Source organism: Protopterus annectens, chromosome 8.part0 (genome assembly GCF_019279795.1).
Source record: "Protopterus annectens isolate FY-2018-M chromosome 8.part0, PAN1.0, whole genome shotgun sequence".
Classification (NCBI taxonomy): Eukaryota; Metazoa; Chordata; order Ceratodontiformes; family Protopteridae; genus Protopterus; species Protopterus annectens.
In genome coordinates, this window is record NC_056741.1 from 1,894,879,042 (window position 1) to 1,894,896,098 (window position 17,057).

At 37.6% G+C, this 17,057-nt stretch overlaps 1 protein-coding gene across 8 annotated transcripts in view; it reads right to left on the minus strand.

The window, feature by feature from the left end:
- The window catches only part of FHOD1 (formin homology 2 domain containing 1), a 1,546,190-nt gene that overhangs the window by 50,788 nt on the left and 1,478,345 nt on the right, over positions 1–17,057 (minus strand). For 6 of the 8 annotated variants that reach the window (XM_044081394.1, XM_044081392.1, XM_044081391.1 and 3 more), the window contains one exon: positions 13,135–13,336. In XM_044081394.1, the coding sequence (XP_043937329.1) occupies positions 13,135–13,336 (202 nt within the window). The remainder of the gene's footprint in view (positions 1–13,134; positions 13,337–17,057) is intronic. The other 2 variants (XM_044081395.1, XM_044081389.1) reach the window with 1 other exon arrangement.

The window sequence follows — 17,057 nt, forward strand, 5'->3', positions numbered from 1 at the left end:
ACACATTATGCTATTAAATTTGTTACCAACATGAGTTAGAAAAATGGAACACTAGTACCTAGATGTCCTACAAGAAAAGTTAAAAATTCAGTTGCACTATTAATTTCTTTTACACAAATCTCCACATCATTACCATTTCTATCAGTGTAAAAATTGTAAACAAATCTCATCATAAAAATATGCCTTTTTAAAAAAAATCATCTTTCTTAAATATTGAATTTCCCACCACCCCATAACTACATTAACAAAAGATGGAGCTACAATAGTACCCATCGTTGCACCTTTAAGCTGTTTATAGTATTTTCTAATAAACATGAAAAAAAATATTCTGTAACATAGTTTCCATCAACACACAAATATGCTATTGATCAATGTGTTATCAAAACTGGACTCACTGGATAAGAAAAATCTTAACAAATCTAAATCTATAACAACAGTAATGCTGGTATACAATGAATTTACATTCAAAGTGAACAAAGTTGAGTTTGATTGGACTCAAATGTTCTTAGGGAATTCAAAAAAAAATCCCAACAGTCCTTGATGAAGCTATCTAATCTTTGAACTAATGGGTTTAACAAAGAATCCAAAAAAGTAGAAATGCCTTCTGCTTCAGCTATAATTTGGGAATACTAAATAAAATGGCAATTCTGGGATACTCAACAGTCATAAATTGATGGATATCATTACTGATACAATCATTAAAAAATAAAACAGTATGTTACTAATATATTTATAACTTTTATGAATATCTATCAAATGAACCATTTTGTATTCAACTGTATTTGCCAACACAGTTTCAGTACTCTTAACATAATCAACTCAGTGTATATAACCGCTTTCATGCATCTCAAATCATGTCTTTTGCTTAACTCTTTCAGAGATTTGTTTTCACGTTTAGTAAGATTAAAACAAATGTACTACCTTTCTCATCACACATCTCTATAATGTCCTTTCACAAAAATCATGAAATACCTGAATCGTAGAAGATAAAGGGGAATTTAAAAAAGAACATACAATCTAGGAAATCACAAATGTTGAAATCATCACTTGTATGTTACAATAGGCTCAAGTTAGAATATGGAATAACAATATGGAAATGTTTTGATAAAACAAGCATAAGTAAATTGGAAAGAGTACAGCATAAATATAGCAAGGGCATCCATGGATGTGAAAATTTAAGTTATTATGAAAGACTAAAATATCTGAGTTGTACAGTGTCTCATATACATATTTAAGAGGAGATCTTATTCAGATATATAGGGAATTTACAAACAACTACCTCTGGGAATGTTTGGAGTTATCAAAAAGTAGTAAAGAATCATCAGACAACCTATGTACAATATTCTATACAAAACAGAAGTGCACTAATTGGTTTTATGAGACAGTAGCTGATGCATAGAGTAGACTACCAAAATTACATTAAAGCAAGGACTAGTACTTTGACTCTTGTGAGAATGACTGTTTTGGTACATGGGCAGGCTAGAAGGGCATTATTGCCCATACCTGAAGTATTTGCATACATGTAAAACAGCAAGCAGCAGCATAAAGACAAGATCTTTCATTGCTGTTAGCTGAAATGTATTAATTACTACATGTCACTATTCATGTATCTATTCATTCATTCATTCATTCTATGTGTTATGTAGACTTACACAGACTAATTCCAAATTTGCACAATCGAGGAGTATGGAGAAAACCCCTAAAACAAAGGAATCCCTGTTGGCACACAGAGTAAGCAAAGGAGTCATTGGCTTTTTGATTCTTAGCATCTTGTGATTTGGACATCTGACACTCGGGGAGGAGGAACCTGGGACCTGCACTGAAGCTGGATGCATATAACAGGTACAACACAACTGAGAACTGTTACCCTTAGTATCAGAGTCACCATGATACAATGACATATGGATTTCACAATAGACAAGAGTTTTTTTCCTGCTGACTTACAATATAAAAGTATATTATTTATCATGTTCATAACACTTTTCCACATCACTTCATCTATGGCATGGCAATAATACACCACACAACTGATTTTCAGATATCTCCCTGATTCTAGCTCAAAGTTTTGCTATGCATTTCCTAAAATTAGTAATTTTTTCTGAGAAAAGGTGGTGGATTACAGTTAAAAAATGTTGACAATTGTGCAGAACATGTGTTAACCTAAAGCAAATGTATTTGTTCATAAACAAATATGGTAGTTGTGAATATTGCAACATGCACAATGTATATAGTGAATAGTACTGATTATATGACTGGTTTCAGATGGAATACAAAAAACTGTGGAAACTAACATAGCTTCACAAGTGTGCATAGAAGTGAAGTGTCTGCATCTCAAAAATGAATTACTTTACTTTGACGCCATCTCACTGAACTTTATACATATGCAATTTCTCCTCCCCACAGTTAATAGATTATGGAATTGGGAAATGCACCATTCACATTTTAAACCAAACAGGAAACAGTGTCTTACAATCAAATACAAATAGAAAGCAACTGTCTAGAGAGAGATTGGTTACTTTTGGAATGCAAAGGTGGGCTGTATTTCTGGACAGAGCTCAAACAACATTCTATTTAGCCCATGGACATTATGCAACTAACTTTAGGTCTTGAAAGTCAGAGGTAGATAGAAATTCCAACAGCTTATGTGGACCTATCTGTTTAAGTACATGTAATTTTGTATTCATTTTCCTTGTGCAAGTTTAAAGCTGCTTGCAGATTTCATTTTACGGAATGCAATTTATTTTGAGTAAAATTATTTTTTTAATTCAGTTTTAAATGATTGTGACTGGTGATTTTATTATTTTTATTCCGGTGATGGAAAGTACACTGGAGTGCTATACTAATAAATCTTGGTTTATAGTTTCCAGAATGTTACTTATCAGGCTACTATCCTACAAACATTTAATGGTTGATTTATTTTAAGAGTAAGAATAAATGCATTTTGGTATGCTGGTGTGCCTAGCTGGCAGCATTACTGCATTACCATAAAAACAAGGAACAGGCAGGAACTAGCGAGTTATTAACTATTTCTGGAAAATACTGTATAATTGTTTGTGTGCTAAATAATGATGGTCAAGTTGCTATTGCCCTTGGTAAGACTGTACTGGAAGGCACTGGAATCTGTCTGAGGTGGGTGAATTCATGGGGAACTAATAATAATAATTCTGATGTGTAACTGTAAACTGTAAAGCATATTTGGGTGTGGTAGTGGGAGGCTCTGAACTGGGTCAGCAGTGCAAGTCTTGTCTTAAGCTCTTAAAATCAATCACCATTAATTTGCTTTTTTGTGCTAGTGGCATGCATTTAAAGCTCATAGTATCACATACAAAGTGGTGGCAGCAGTGCAGATCAAGAGATGACATCTTCTGTCTGTCAACACTCATTATAGCTACAGACTTCCTTTACTTCTGAAATGCAAGTGGGAAATGCCTTCTTTTCTGTGAACTTTCTACGTCAGCATTATCCATAGTTCAAAAGTGACCCAGATTTTCAGCTATTGCCACTGATTTGGGTGGTGAGAGGTTGACAGCTTTGGGTGTAAAGAATTTTCTATCATCAGCACAGGGACATATGAATGAAAGAATGCTACAGTATGTCCCTCCACTACTACAAATGCTCATTGTGAGCAAATAGGATTTGACCAGTGACTAAAACCCACCTAAGATTACACATTTCAGACCTAGAAGGGCACATTCCAAACAGATGAGAGTGTCCAAAGATTCCATTCCCATGCCTATTTTATTTCCTTTTCATAGATTACACAGACATTGCAAGGCCAATGAATTTTATAGGTTCATAGTTGATTACTAGGCTAATGGCTCTAGGAAGCCTTTGGAAGTCTAGCTATGTTTTCCTATTTGTAAATGAAAGGATAAATTAAGCAGGCTCATCTAATTGGGCTTAGGTGCATAGCATTTACAAGCTACCTTTGTCCAGTGGGGGAATATGTGCAAGTCAAGGAGTAAATTTCCAATTCCCCACCCATTATGACCACTCATGCCTTGCCAGTACCCTCACTTCATGCAGTGCCTCTTTTCTACAGGAGGGACATACCAGTCAATCTCAGAGTAAATCTGTGGCTACTCATCCACTCATTATGGTATGTTTAAAGGAAGACAAAGCCACACTGCTTAACATGCAGGGGAACTTTTGTACAGAGGTTTGGGAAATGCTGGGTTACAAAACTCCCTCTTCACGGCGTTTCTTCACAGTGTTTTATTTATCTGTTGCTGAAGGCTTAGTTCCCTTTCTCTAGTATTGGACTTGAAGAGATGCAGGGCAACTGGGTCTCTAAAGATACAGTATGTGAGAGACAGATGTCCTGTCAAAAGTCTGTAAGACACTGAAAAAGAGACAGAGCTTCCAGCCTCTCTCGTAACTCATGGACTTTAGGCCTGTGATCTTTTTGGGTTAGAATCTTTGGGGTCTTTCTAATTGTTTCATAGGTTTAGTGAGATACATACCAAACAGGTCACTGTACTCAATAACTAGTCTGATTAATGCTGAGTGTAAGAGAGTGATGACTTCTTTAGACCTTGATGACATTCGTCTGGCACTCTGCTTTGCTAAGTAGAAGGATTTCTTGACAACTGTTGGTCAAAAGACGTGGAGTTATCATCCCAAGTTCCTAGGTCCCCAACTATGTTTTCATTTTGTAGTGGTACTTTTTCTAAACGATATACTGAGGGGAGGAGTTGTGTACCAAAAGTGATGATACTAACCTTTTTGGCATTCAGCTTTTTTTTTTTTTTTTACTACATAGAGTTTATTAATGAAAGTTCATTCTGGAGGGTTTGGGTGTGAGAGGGTGACTTAAAAATCCCCAGTCTGCAGTTGTCTATAAACTTTGTTAATTAGGGGTATTTGTTTTCTGCTTTGAGACCTGAGAAATAAATGTGAAAAAGGGGAGGTTCTATCACCGAAGACGAAGGGACACTTCTGATCACTTTCATACTTTGGGATGAGCCACCTACAATTCGCACTGTGTAGGTTTCTGCCTTTCAGTCAGTTTGCTATCCATCTTATCAGAAATAGGTCAATTTTTAAAGCATTTACCTTCTGTATGATGCCAGTGTACTGAATGACTTGGTCAGATCAAGATATGCAGTGTGGGCTATATGACCGCTGTCTACGGCTCCATAACTCTTTTGAAGAAGTTCACAAGATTCGGTAGATTGGATCTGTCCTTCACAAAGCCAGTTTACTCTGATTCAGGTCTAACATTCTTGAAAGTCAGTGTCTTTGCAGATGTGACCTGTAAGGCTGATAGGTCTGTAATTGCCTAGGTCAGCTGTTCAGTCACTCTTATGGAGGGGCAGCAGTAGTGAAGCAAGCCAGGTCTGTAATTGCCTAGGTCAGCTGTTCAGTCACTCTTATGGAGGGGCAGCAGTAGTGAAGCAAGCCACTCACCAGGGACAAAACCAGTATCTACCCATCCATCCATAAAACTTTTTTTTCCATTTTTTGCACATGGCGTTGGGATGTTACATCAACAGTGACCATCATCTAGAGCCAGTGTTCACTCCATTGGTTGGCTAGCCCTTTTGTGAAAAAAATGCAGCTATAGTTAGGTTAAAGAATTTGGGGAGTGTGTCTGCAAGGGTATATTGTTAGGTCCCATGGATAAAGTATCTTTGAACATGGTTATGATGTTTAGAGATAATTGGGGGGGGGTAGGAAATTCAGGTATTTTAGTGCTTTGGATAGAAGTCAAGTGTTGGGAGTAAAACTGTCACTAAATTTGTTTATAAGGACACTCAATGTCTATAGGGCCAGAATAGGAGGAGTTACTAAGATTAAGTTCAGAGCAATATAGGTTGTTGCCTTTTAATTTTCTAAAATAATTAAAGATGGAGTCATAATTATCTTAGGCTTCAGAGCCACTCTTAAGTTCATGGGCTCCATTACTGGACCTGATAGAGTTCTTCAATTTTTTTTGTAAAGCTTTTGACATTATCTTTGGGAATAAGGGTTTTGGATCTACCAAATAATTTCAGGGTTGTATGGACTATTTATAGTGGTAGACCACGGGGTTGCTTTAGGGGCTGCTAAGCTCTATGCATTTTCTAAATGAGTGTAGAATTTCTCGGTGAAGCTTGTTGCTGTATTAAAATCAGGGGAGGTACAGTAATACGTCAGTTTTAATATTTCACCATACAGGAGGTGGAGGTTGGCATGTCAAACTCAGTGGGTTTGCTTTAAGGGGTTTGAGGAGTTTAAATGAAAGGTCACAATTTTGTGATCAGACTTCAGTAGAGAATGAGATACCAGATGATTAGTGTAAGAGACCACTACACGTATAAGAATCAAGTCATGTCAACAATGCTTGTGCCCTCTACTGTTTTTTGAACTACTCTTCAGAGCCTATTTTTGTTTAAGTCAATGAATTTTAGACATTGGAGGTATAGGAGTCAGTTTACTGAAGGGTAGTCAAAGGCACTCAAAATTATGAAGTTTTTTGTGTAACACTGGGATAATTTAGAACACTGAGGAATCTTATATGCACCATCCAGGTACAAAGAAAGTGTTCTATAACATGCTATTAGCTGATTATTAATCATATCTCCTTACCATTAAACTCCAACTTAATAAATCTAAATCTGTTTATATAATCTGCACCTACAACCTTCCAGGAAATAATATTAACACTCTTGAAAAGATTCTCAGTAGCCTTTCCACCCAACTACCTCAAGAAACTATTGTACTAGGTGATTTTAACATTGACTGTACTACCTGTAACTCTCCTAATCCTAACTCCCACATAAATCTTTATGGCTTCACTCAAATAATAAACACCCCCACAAGAATCCACAAACCTAGTAATAAAGAAGCTACTCTTGACTGGATACTTATAGTCATCCTGAAACCTATACTTCAGGAACACTTCCAGATGACCTTAGTGACCATGTACTTGCCTATATAACAAAACAAAAGGCTCATACACCTATTAATAACACATTTATAACCTATCGTTCCAAAAAACACTTTAAAGCAGAGAGCTTTCAGAACGAACTAAAGGCCTGTAACTGGTCACCTCTGAAACAACTCTATCTAGATGAAGCAGTTTCTTACTTTAATACCAAGTTCCTACAAATCCTAGATCTCCATGCCCCCCTTCGCTCTTCCCAAGTTAGGACTAAAACAGCCCCATGGCTCACAAAACAAACAAAGGACAAAATACTCCTACGGAACAAAATATGGGCCAGATGGAGAGCCACTAAGAGCTCTGCTGACCACCTATATTTTAAACAGCTAAGAAATGCAACCAAAAATGACATTATCTTAGACAAGAAAAACTACTATCTCCACCTTCAACAATCACACCCAAATAACCCTAAAAAGTTTTGGTCAGGCATTAATAAACTTCTCCATCCAGGACATACCAAAACTCCAGCCCCATCTTCAGTTCCCCATAATAACCCTTTGCAAATAGCAGATGCCTTTAATAATTACTTCACAGAAACTATACAAACTCTTGCAAACACAATATCTCCCATTTCCCCCAGAACTTTACAAAACACAGACAGTTCAGTGCCTCCCTTCCATATACAACCTGTGCCAACATCCTTTATCTGCAAACTTCTTCAAAAACTCAAACCTTGCACCCCTTCTGCCGACCACCTACCAGCAGAATACCTTCAAATAGCTTCCAAAGTCATAGCATATCCCATATCCATCCTTATAAACCGAACAATCATAGAAGGTAACATCCCATCCATATGGAAAGTCTCCCATATAATCCCCTTACATAAAGGAGGCAAATCCACTGATATCTCCAACTTCCGACCAATTGCATTACTCTCTCCACTAGCCAAAATAATGGAAAAATGTATTCACCATCAACTACTCCAACATCTGCTCCACAATAACTTACTTGCCAACTGTCAGCACGGCTTTAGGCCCTTTCATAGTACAACTACCGCCCTTCTATATTTTACTGACTGCATTAACAAGAATCGAAATAATAACTCTCTATCTTCTGCACTATTCATTGACCTATCAAAAGCCTTTGATATGGTTAACCATGACTTACTAATCAATGTCCTAAAAGCCCAATCTCTTGACCCACAAGCAATACTCTGGTTTACATCCTATCTAAAAAATAGACAATAAGCAGTGCTCTGGGACAATAATCTCTCCACACCCCTCCCTGTAAACATTGGAGTCCCTCAAGGCTCTATCCTTGGCCCTCTTCTATTTTCCATCTTTATTAATGATCTAAATACTGCTGTTCCTCAAGCCACATGCATACAATACGCTGATGATTCTACCTTAATCTGTACTGCTAAGTCATCTATCTCTCTTCAGACCCTTACTCAAGCAGTTTTTAACACCATTGAAAATTGGTTCACCCATCACTACCTCCTCCTTAACCCTAAAAAACAAAATTATTACTTTTTGCCCACACTCAAAAGTCACCAGAGTTCCACTTCCCAATTATCTCTAACAATGGAACTACTATTTCCCCTGACACTACTACACGCCTACTGGGTATAACCTTAGATAATAACCTCAGCTTCGATGAACATATCAACAATACTATACAGACTGTCAATAAAAAACTAGGCTCTCTATATAGAATCAAACCCTTCCTCACACCACTAGCTAAAACCTCCATTGCCCAAACTCACCTAACTTCTACGCTATTCTATGCTTCCGCCATATACATCAATCTATCAAAACACAATCTAAGCAAGCTTGAAACTAGCTATAATAACATAGCTAGATTTGTCACTGCCGCCCCTTTCAGAACCCACCACTGTCACAACCTTAAACAACTTGGATGGTCAGAACTACAAAACCATCTACTGTATAAGCAACTGCTGATCTCACATAATATTCTTCATCACCCAAACAATACCCCAATCCTCTCCAACCTGATCTCCCCATATAGAAATCTTGCAACACTTTGCTCAGCAAATAAGCTATTAATCTCCAATATTAAATCAAACAATAAAGCTGGGGACTCACTTTTTACTAACATTGTGGGTAAAATCTGGAACAATCTTCCTAGTACACTCACGTCTCTCTCATCCACACCACTCTTCAAGAAACATCTCAAAGAACATCTGAAATTTCATTGGCTTTGTCCCTGTTCTAAACCAGACTAAACTCAAACCTTTTCCCCTTTAATGCTCTTTTTTCTATACCCCTTCCTACCAACCTTTGTCCCCTCTACAGCTTTAATCAATAGAATCTAACCTTATTCTAGCCCTTGTGATTCTTGCCTTCTTCTGCTCTCTCTCTTTCTCAGACCTACTAATCATTATTTTCAGAATACTGAATGTCCTTGTACTCAATTATATTTTAAACCTTGCACAGCCTGCGAGCTATTATTCACAGAAACAATTTTTGATTCTCTTAAATCTTTTTTAATTTCTTTGTATTTGAATTTAGTCATTTTTTTAGCTATTGTAATCTTTTTTGTAATTTACTAATGCTTGGAGCTTATCTCCCTGGGCCTCTACTGAAAATGGACATGTATCCAGCTAGACTAGCCCAGCCAACAAATGTGAAATAAATAAATAAATAAATCTACAGTGATCAGTACTTCAATGAGTTCAGTTAGTGGGTCCTTTGGATTTTCTGCCTGAAGTATTGTGTTCTTTGACAAAAAACGAACACTCCGTAACACTTGCTATTGGGTCTGAAGGCATCAAAAGCACAAAAACTAGAGTGCTCACAAACTTAAACCAAGCCTCAGTGCTCACTTAAATTACAACCAAGCCTCAGTGCACACTTAAATTTAAACCAAGCCTCCATAACTATGCATATGTGAATGTTTTCCAAATGTAGGAATGCATGAAGATCAGGAAATTTATTGATTAGATTTTTGACATTGAGGAGAACCAGCAAATGTTAGATATGTTGGAATGTCCCCCAACTGGCTTCTGCCTAAAAAATCACTGGGGGCAGTAAAGGCTTTAGCCAGTATGCAAAAGTCTTGGAATGAGAGGTGCAGTCCATCATCAGCAAAGCAAGCTGGACTGTCAAAGCATCTCTTCCTATGCCGATACATACTGGATCTCCCTGGGCTGACACCAGCTATTTAAGCAATTATTGAAGCTAATCATCTTTTCTTTTTAGCTAAGCCTCATTTAATGTGAAGGAAGGAATTCAGTCAGGTCTACTATCTTATCCGGATTTGCAACATGCATAGAAAATTCTGACATGCCTTTCTGATGTCCTTCTGGGTTTTATATCTCAAGTCATTCACTCCCACATTTGCCACTACCATGTTGCAGCCATATCTGTCAAACAGTTAGGACCATAGGCTCCTTGTAAGATCAGAGACCCTAGCACCTGAAAGACAACTTGCTGTAACCCTTTCCTTATCTAGAAAAGTCTAGTGGGTTAGTATGGCTGACTGCAGTCCTCTATCACTAATACACTTCTATTGTCACTGTGGTTCAAAATGTCAGATTTGGAGTACTTTTACACAGGGTAACTCTTATGGTTGGTGTGCATGAGGTGAATGACTGGCCTGATTTTTACTGCAACTTAAAAGTATTTTTAGGAAGCTTTGGGAGTTATTATTTTACAGCCTCAGTGTAAGACATTTTGGGTGATTACTGAAGGTGTATGAAGCACAAAGGGCAAGTTTTTAGGTGACAGGGCAGCCCTTGGAATAATTAGGTACTTACATCTTTTTCAAATAGAATTTTTAGTGCTAAGGGTAAGTTCATTATCTGTGTATGTTTTAGTATACCTACTGCTACAAGGCTGGCAACAGAGGTGTAACTATCAGGCCTGACCTTCCACCTTGTCCAGTGCTTAGGTGTTTCGATGAGTAGAATGTGTATGTAATCATAATATTATACACAACATAACAATATAGCATTTATCTTTGTTTTAGCTATTTTAACCATTTTTTGTTATTGTTTTCACATTTTACAGCTTAGTTGTTCTGTTTTTATTTATATATTATACACAACACATACAGGAAGCTCACAAGTAGTTGGTAGTACTGAACCAGATATTGCAGATTTTAAATGTAAGAGGAAAAAGGGGGGGTTAATACTTCTGAGTATCATACTTTGCACCGAGCAGGTAGGAAGATATGAAAGACAGGACATGTGAAGCTTTAACAGCTGAAAGGGATGTACTTCCCAGTTTGTTCTTCTAGTTCTCACCAGTATAACCAGATTAGAGGAGACAGGGTTGAGCTTCCAAAGACACATTTATAGTAAGGGTAAGTCAACTCAAGAGCCACCAAATTTAAAAAGGAATATGGACTGGCTTGTGGCCACTCAGTATTTTTGGTCAGTGGAATACAATGTTGTGTCTTTTAGCTTTTCCTGGTTGGGGTCGCCACAGCGGATCACCGGTCTGCTAATGATTGGCAGTGGATTTTTACAGTGTCGAGTTGCCAGCCCAGCACCCAACCTTCAAAGAAGGCATACGCACCCACGCACGCACCTACCTGCATGTCTTTAAAGTTCACACAACCACAAGGAGGACATGCAGACTCCGCACAGAAGGTGCTCCAGCTGAGAATCGAACTGGAGAATGTCTTGCTGTAAGGCGACAACGCTAACCGCTGCACCAAAACTCTACAACAGTTAGCTGGGATGAATTAGAAGTTCTCATTTTAAATGCTGGATCATGCTGTCATACACTGCAATACTAGGACATGTAGGCTCTGTTAAAACTATGTGAGTGTGCAATGTATATGATGATCTTATGTCAACTGTGTACCTTCACAGGTCCTGCTGATCTTCTGCAATGCAGTGGTGATCTCAACATTTGTAAGTTGTGGCAACTGTTGCTATGTGGTAACAGACAGCTTCAGGTTTGTAAAAATAATTTAATCTCAGCAAAAATTTTCAGAAATCAGCACAATGACAAGCTTGATCACAGCATCTTGGGATGAGGCCTAACACTGAACAGCCTGCCTAAATGATTAACTTCAATAAGGTAATGATATCATTTTAATTAGGTGTCACATGGAATTGATTAATGTACGAATTTCATTTGATGTAGATAACCACGTATAACATTCTGCCTTCATTATGAAAGACAATCAATGTCCCTGTTCACAGAGTGCTGCCATCTGCTGCAGTCACCACTGGATGCAACATATATCTGTTGAGGGAACTACAACCTTTTCAGAGAGTTTATAAGGGACGTGGGATAAAAAGGAATATTACCAAAAACCTCCATGAGCAGTCTATCCACTGGGAAGGGTTTCCATAGCTGCTATCTTTTCACTATGATATGTAATTGTTTCAACAAGGTTTACCATGACCTACATTTTAGACAAAAAAGAGGTCATCTTGGGCCACAGCCTATCCACAGGCCATAGTCTGGGCTTTAGTCAACTCACAGTGCAGTCAGTATGAGCCATAGTAAATCTACAGAGTGCCCACAGGGCGACAGAAGGTGTGCACAAGTTCCAGCTAATGACTCAGTACACTCATAACTGAAACACTTGTCTGCATTTACTGACCCTGGATTTTTGGCTTGCCTGCCTTATAAACAACTGTTTACTTTTGAGCCACCTTGCTGAAAAATGCTTACTTGTCAGGGTTAATTTACTTACCTACTACTGGCATCCATCTCCTTTTTCCCATTATGTACATGGGGTCAGGGTGTCACATCAACAGTGACAATCACTTAGAGCCAATGTTCACACCACTAGGAAGCTAGCTCTGCCACATTCGTTCTTCCACATCACTCACACATACATGCACGTATATATTTATGTCCAACTTAGAGTGTTCAATATGTCTTTGGAATGCAGGAACAAACTGTAGACAATCCATGCAAACACAGAGATGACAAAGCCTCCACACAGAAGGAATCCCAGCCAAAAATCAAACTGTAAAACATTTTGCTGTGAGGTGACTATGTTACCTGCTGCTCCAGTATACCTCCCATCATGCTTTGCAAAAAATAAAATTTGTTGGTATTTTATGACAACATTAAAGGTGAACCACCACATGGCAACTGCTAAGGCTAATCACAATCTGAACACTTCCTAACACTCAAGATGCACGCATATCAATGACATATTTTATCTATATTAATGGGCAGTCTGTTGTCATGTGTTATAATTAATATTTCTGCAAATGAGGAAAACTTTGCAAATACAACTTTATATTTTAACTGAAAGAGAGGCAAGTGTGTTCTTACTTAATAACTGAACAGAATCTGTATTATCCTTACTTCGACCTCCTCTGCTTCTTCGTGTTGTTGGTGCTTCTGCTGTGGAAATCAGCATGTTTTTCAGGTTCTGATGTTCTTCATCTGCCTTCTGTGAGCTTGGGGAGCGAATCATTGCTGGAGTCGTCTGTGTTGGACTCGTAGTATTAGCAGCACTGCTGAACTTTTCAGTCTAAGGAAACAAAGGGGAAACAAGTTACTTATTGGTAACCCAACCATTGCCTTAGTAAATAAAAAATTGCAATGCAAAATTAGATACACATTTATTGAAACTTAAAAACGGTAAACCCCAAATAACCTTTGAAGTAGTACCCAGTGATTTGGAAAACATGTAATATTCAAAATATTAATTTGTAATTCCAGCTCTGAGTGGTTTCATGTTTTATCTTGTACCTTGTAAAGGCATTCTCAATTGCTGACTTGGATTACTAGGAACTATTAGTATACTTCTTTTAAATGTATGAAAGAAAGAATAAATAAATGTATAGTAAATATAGTAATGGGAGATTACTGGCAGTAAAGCACAAAGGGTTACATCTATGAGCTACAACTGGACTTCAGACTACAGTTCTGAGTCTGAATCCCTCGGTCTCAACTTGCATATTGTGCAACACTGAACATGACAGTTAATTAGACAGTGTTTTTACCTCACCCCTTAAAAAGGTATTTGTCCCTAATGGGTATAACTTAGTTAATACATTTTTTAAAAATGTAGAATATTCAAGACTGCATGCCACTAGATCATTACAGTTGATGGGGTATTGCTTTTATTGGAAAGATACTGAAGAAAAGAGAAGGCTGGCTATTTTCAAACCAGAACTCAAAATAATCTAGCTTCAGTTATATATGCAACATTAAAGCTAACCCTGACATCTGTTTTGCAACTGATCTAAGTGTAGCACTTAAATGAGGAGACAAAAGATGTTGCTTTTCAAAGTCCACACATGGTTTTTAAGGTGTCTGCTGGTAGGTGCCTGTCATTTTAAATCTTAATGATGCACCTATGATATCACCAAAATCCCAACTGAAATATAAGTGCGCAGTATTGGAAGGTTAAAAAATCTAATGAAAGGATCTAGTATGGGTTGTTTAACTATGATTTCCTGACTTGAACAAAACTTATTTCACTGAAAGTATTTCTACCAAAATACTTTTTGAGCAGAAACTACAAAACTATCAGCTTATCAAGCAGTTTCATCCTCACATTGTGCTCTGAAAGAATTGAGAGTAATCAAAAACAAATTTGTCAAAACTGTTTAAGTCACAGAAAATATCAGCATGAAAGTTTTTTCCAAATGCATCTTTATGTACACCCCCACAAGTACTCCTTTACCCTCGTAGACACAGGTCCTTCCACTAGTCAGTGCTTAGGTTACTGCACTCCATGGCAAAAATGCAGACTCTGACCACAACCTCATTAAAGGATTTTACACTTGATCTACGTGTGTATTTCATTCATTTAGCTGTCATGCTTCCGGTTAGTCACTGCTTCACACATCCATTACTTGTCTTATTGTCAGCTTCAGCACTTTACATCTCACAGAAGTCATTACAACAAAAAAATTCTGTACTTGAAAATTATCACTGTGTACTCTGAATAGCATGCATCACAAACTTCAGAAGTAGTGTCACAATTGGTCAATTTCCTTGTTAGTATACATTAAAATATTTAAAATGTGTGTTTTAAAAAGATCAACTGTGTGTGTGTGTGTGTGTGTGTGTGTGTGTGTGTGTGTGTGTGTGTGCTCGCGTGTGTGATATGATTTTATGATATAAATCAATCAATACATGCCATTAGATGCTGAACAAAAGAGTTACACAATAATGACACAATGTACTTGAATAAAACCTTCCTTACTCACAGTCAATATAGCTGTATATTATTTACTGGTCTTTGAACAACAGAAGAAAGACAACCAGAAGGAATCTGCCAGAAAGACAGATCATTTGTACCGGTTTCTTGTCTATGATTGTATGACCTGCCAGTCCTAGGGAAACTGCTTAACTGGAGTTCAGTTTTAATGTACACTAACAAGTACTCTGCAGAAAAGGAGAGAACCTCATGGATCTTGATTTCTGTTCCATACTCTCTGAAAGAGACTGGAACTGAAGGGGCAGAGAAGTCACAGATTGAGACAGTAGTTCTAACTTAATCCAAGTTTAATCTCAGACAACAACCAAAAAGAAAAGAAGCACAAGGGAATATCTAGGATTAACAAACTTGCAAAGGTGAATGTCAAGGCAGTAAAATCAACTTTACCTCAACTCAAAGCCTACCAGACTGCTCCAGCCAGCTAAAAAATTAGCATGCATAACAATATCCTCACAGTGTATAGTGAGTAACTGAACTCATTTTCACAAGATTGGTATGCACTACTGACTGCTGCCACCCCCAACCTGAATCCCATGAAAGTAGTTTAGATTGGTCATATACTCAAGTTAGTCACTCAATCTCCACCCCCAAAATGTTCAGAACAAAAGAGATATGAAAGGGAAACTGCAACACCATTACCATTTGGAATTGCTTACTGTTTGGAATAAAGCTGTTACTTATGGGATCTGGGTGTGGCAATGCCGCCACATGTGAACACTTTCTCTCTGGCAACTGTAGCAGCCAGAACAGACACAGCTTTCGAAATAGATAGGCAGCATCCACAATTTTTTATGCTACTTTTGCTACTCCCTGATAATTACACGTACACCACAGAGTACATAACATGTACTTGCTGATGTCCCTACACCTTTATAAGTAAGACCTTATTTGGACTCTTGTTCATAGTTGTGGAGACCATAACACAGACAAGACAGAAGTTAACAAAATAAAAAAAAATGGTGCATGATCTGTACTGGAACACATGGTAGGAGACTACAAGAACTTGTTAATTCTCTGAAAAAAAAGGCATGAGGAGGGATGTGAAGAAAAAAATTTGAGCACCACCAAACATACCAATACAGTCTACATGGCTACCTCCTTTCAAAAAGAGAAAAACATACCAACAAAAAATATACTTTATATCTGTTTTTTTTTTCTTTGAATTTTTTTTTTTGCACACACTTCCCCCAATTTTTCTGTTTACTTTACACTAACTACAAGAGTTGCAGCCCCACAAGCCCATCCCCAAACTGTGCTTTGACCATCAGTCCAGTAACTGGACCACTCCTACTCAACCTGCCAGTAAGCTTAAACTGTCTCCTAGACTGCAGCCACCCTTTTGCAGGTGGAGACCTTACTTTAACCAGCTGGTAAAGGAAATGAAACAATCCACGTTCAGTATCAGCCCTAGCACTAGCTGGGGCAAAAAAAAACAAAAAAAAAACATTATGATGTCTCTGACCTTCCCCTCCATCTAACAGAAAGGAGATGGACTATCACTCATTGTCCCCAGAATTAAAGCTTTTGTAGACTCACTGCACCAGTAAAGCCAGTACAATCAGCTCAGTAGAGACATAAAACAAGTATTAACACACAAGAAAAGTGAAGTGTAACTGAAACAAGCCACCTGAAGAAATAGTGCATTCAATACACTAATATAATTCATTAATACATCGGATAAACATAAGGTAAATCTTTTAATGGGCTGGATAATTAAAACATGAGATAATGTAGCTGAGTTTCTCAATGGCCTCCTTTGGCCTTAAGTTTAGAAAACTTATGAACCTATGAAAATAATGAAATAAACTGCTAGTTAAGTAGGACATCTAGGTTATCAAGCAGATAGGGGAAGTGACTGACAGTCTAGGTGGGGCAAGTGGTCCTTTTCTGGTGTCAAAATCTATACTTGTAGAAGCTCATGTATATGACATTATTGGTCCCTGACTGAACTCATGTGATATGGTACTATATGAGAGCTCATATGCAAACCCTAAAATCACTCATTTGAAGCTCTCTAATG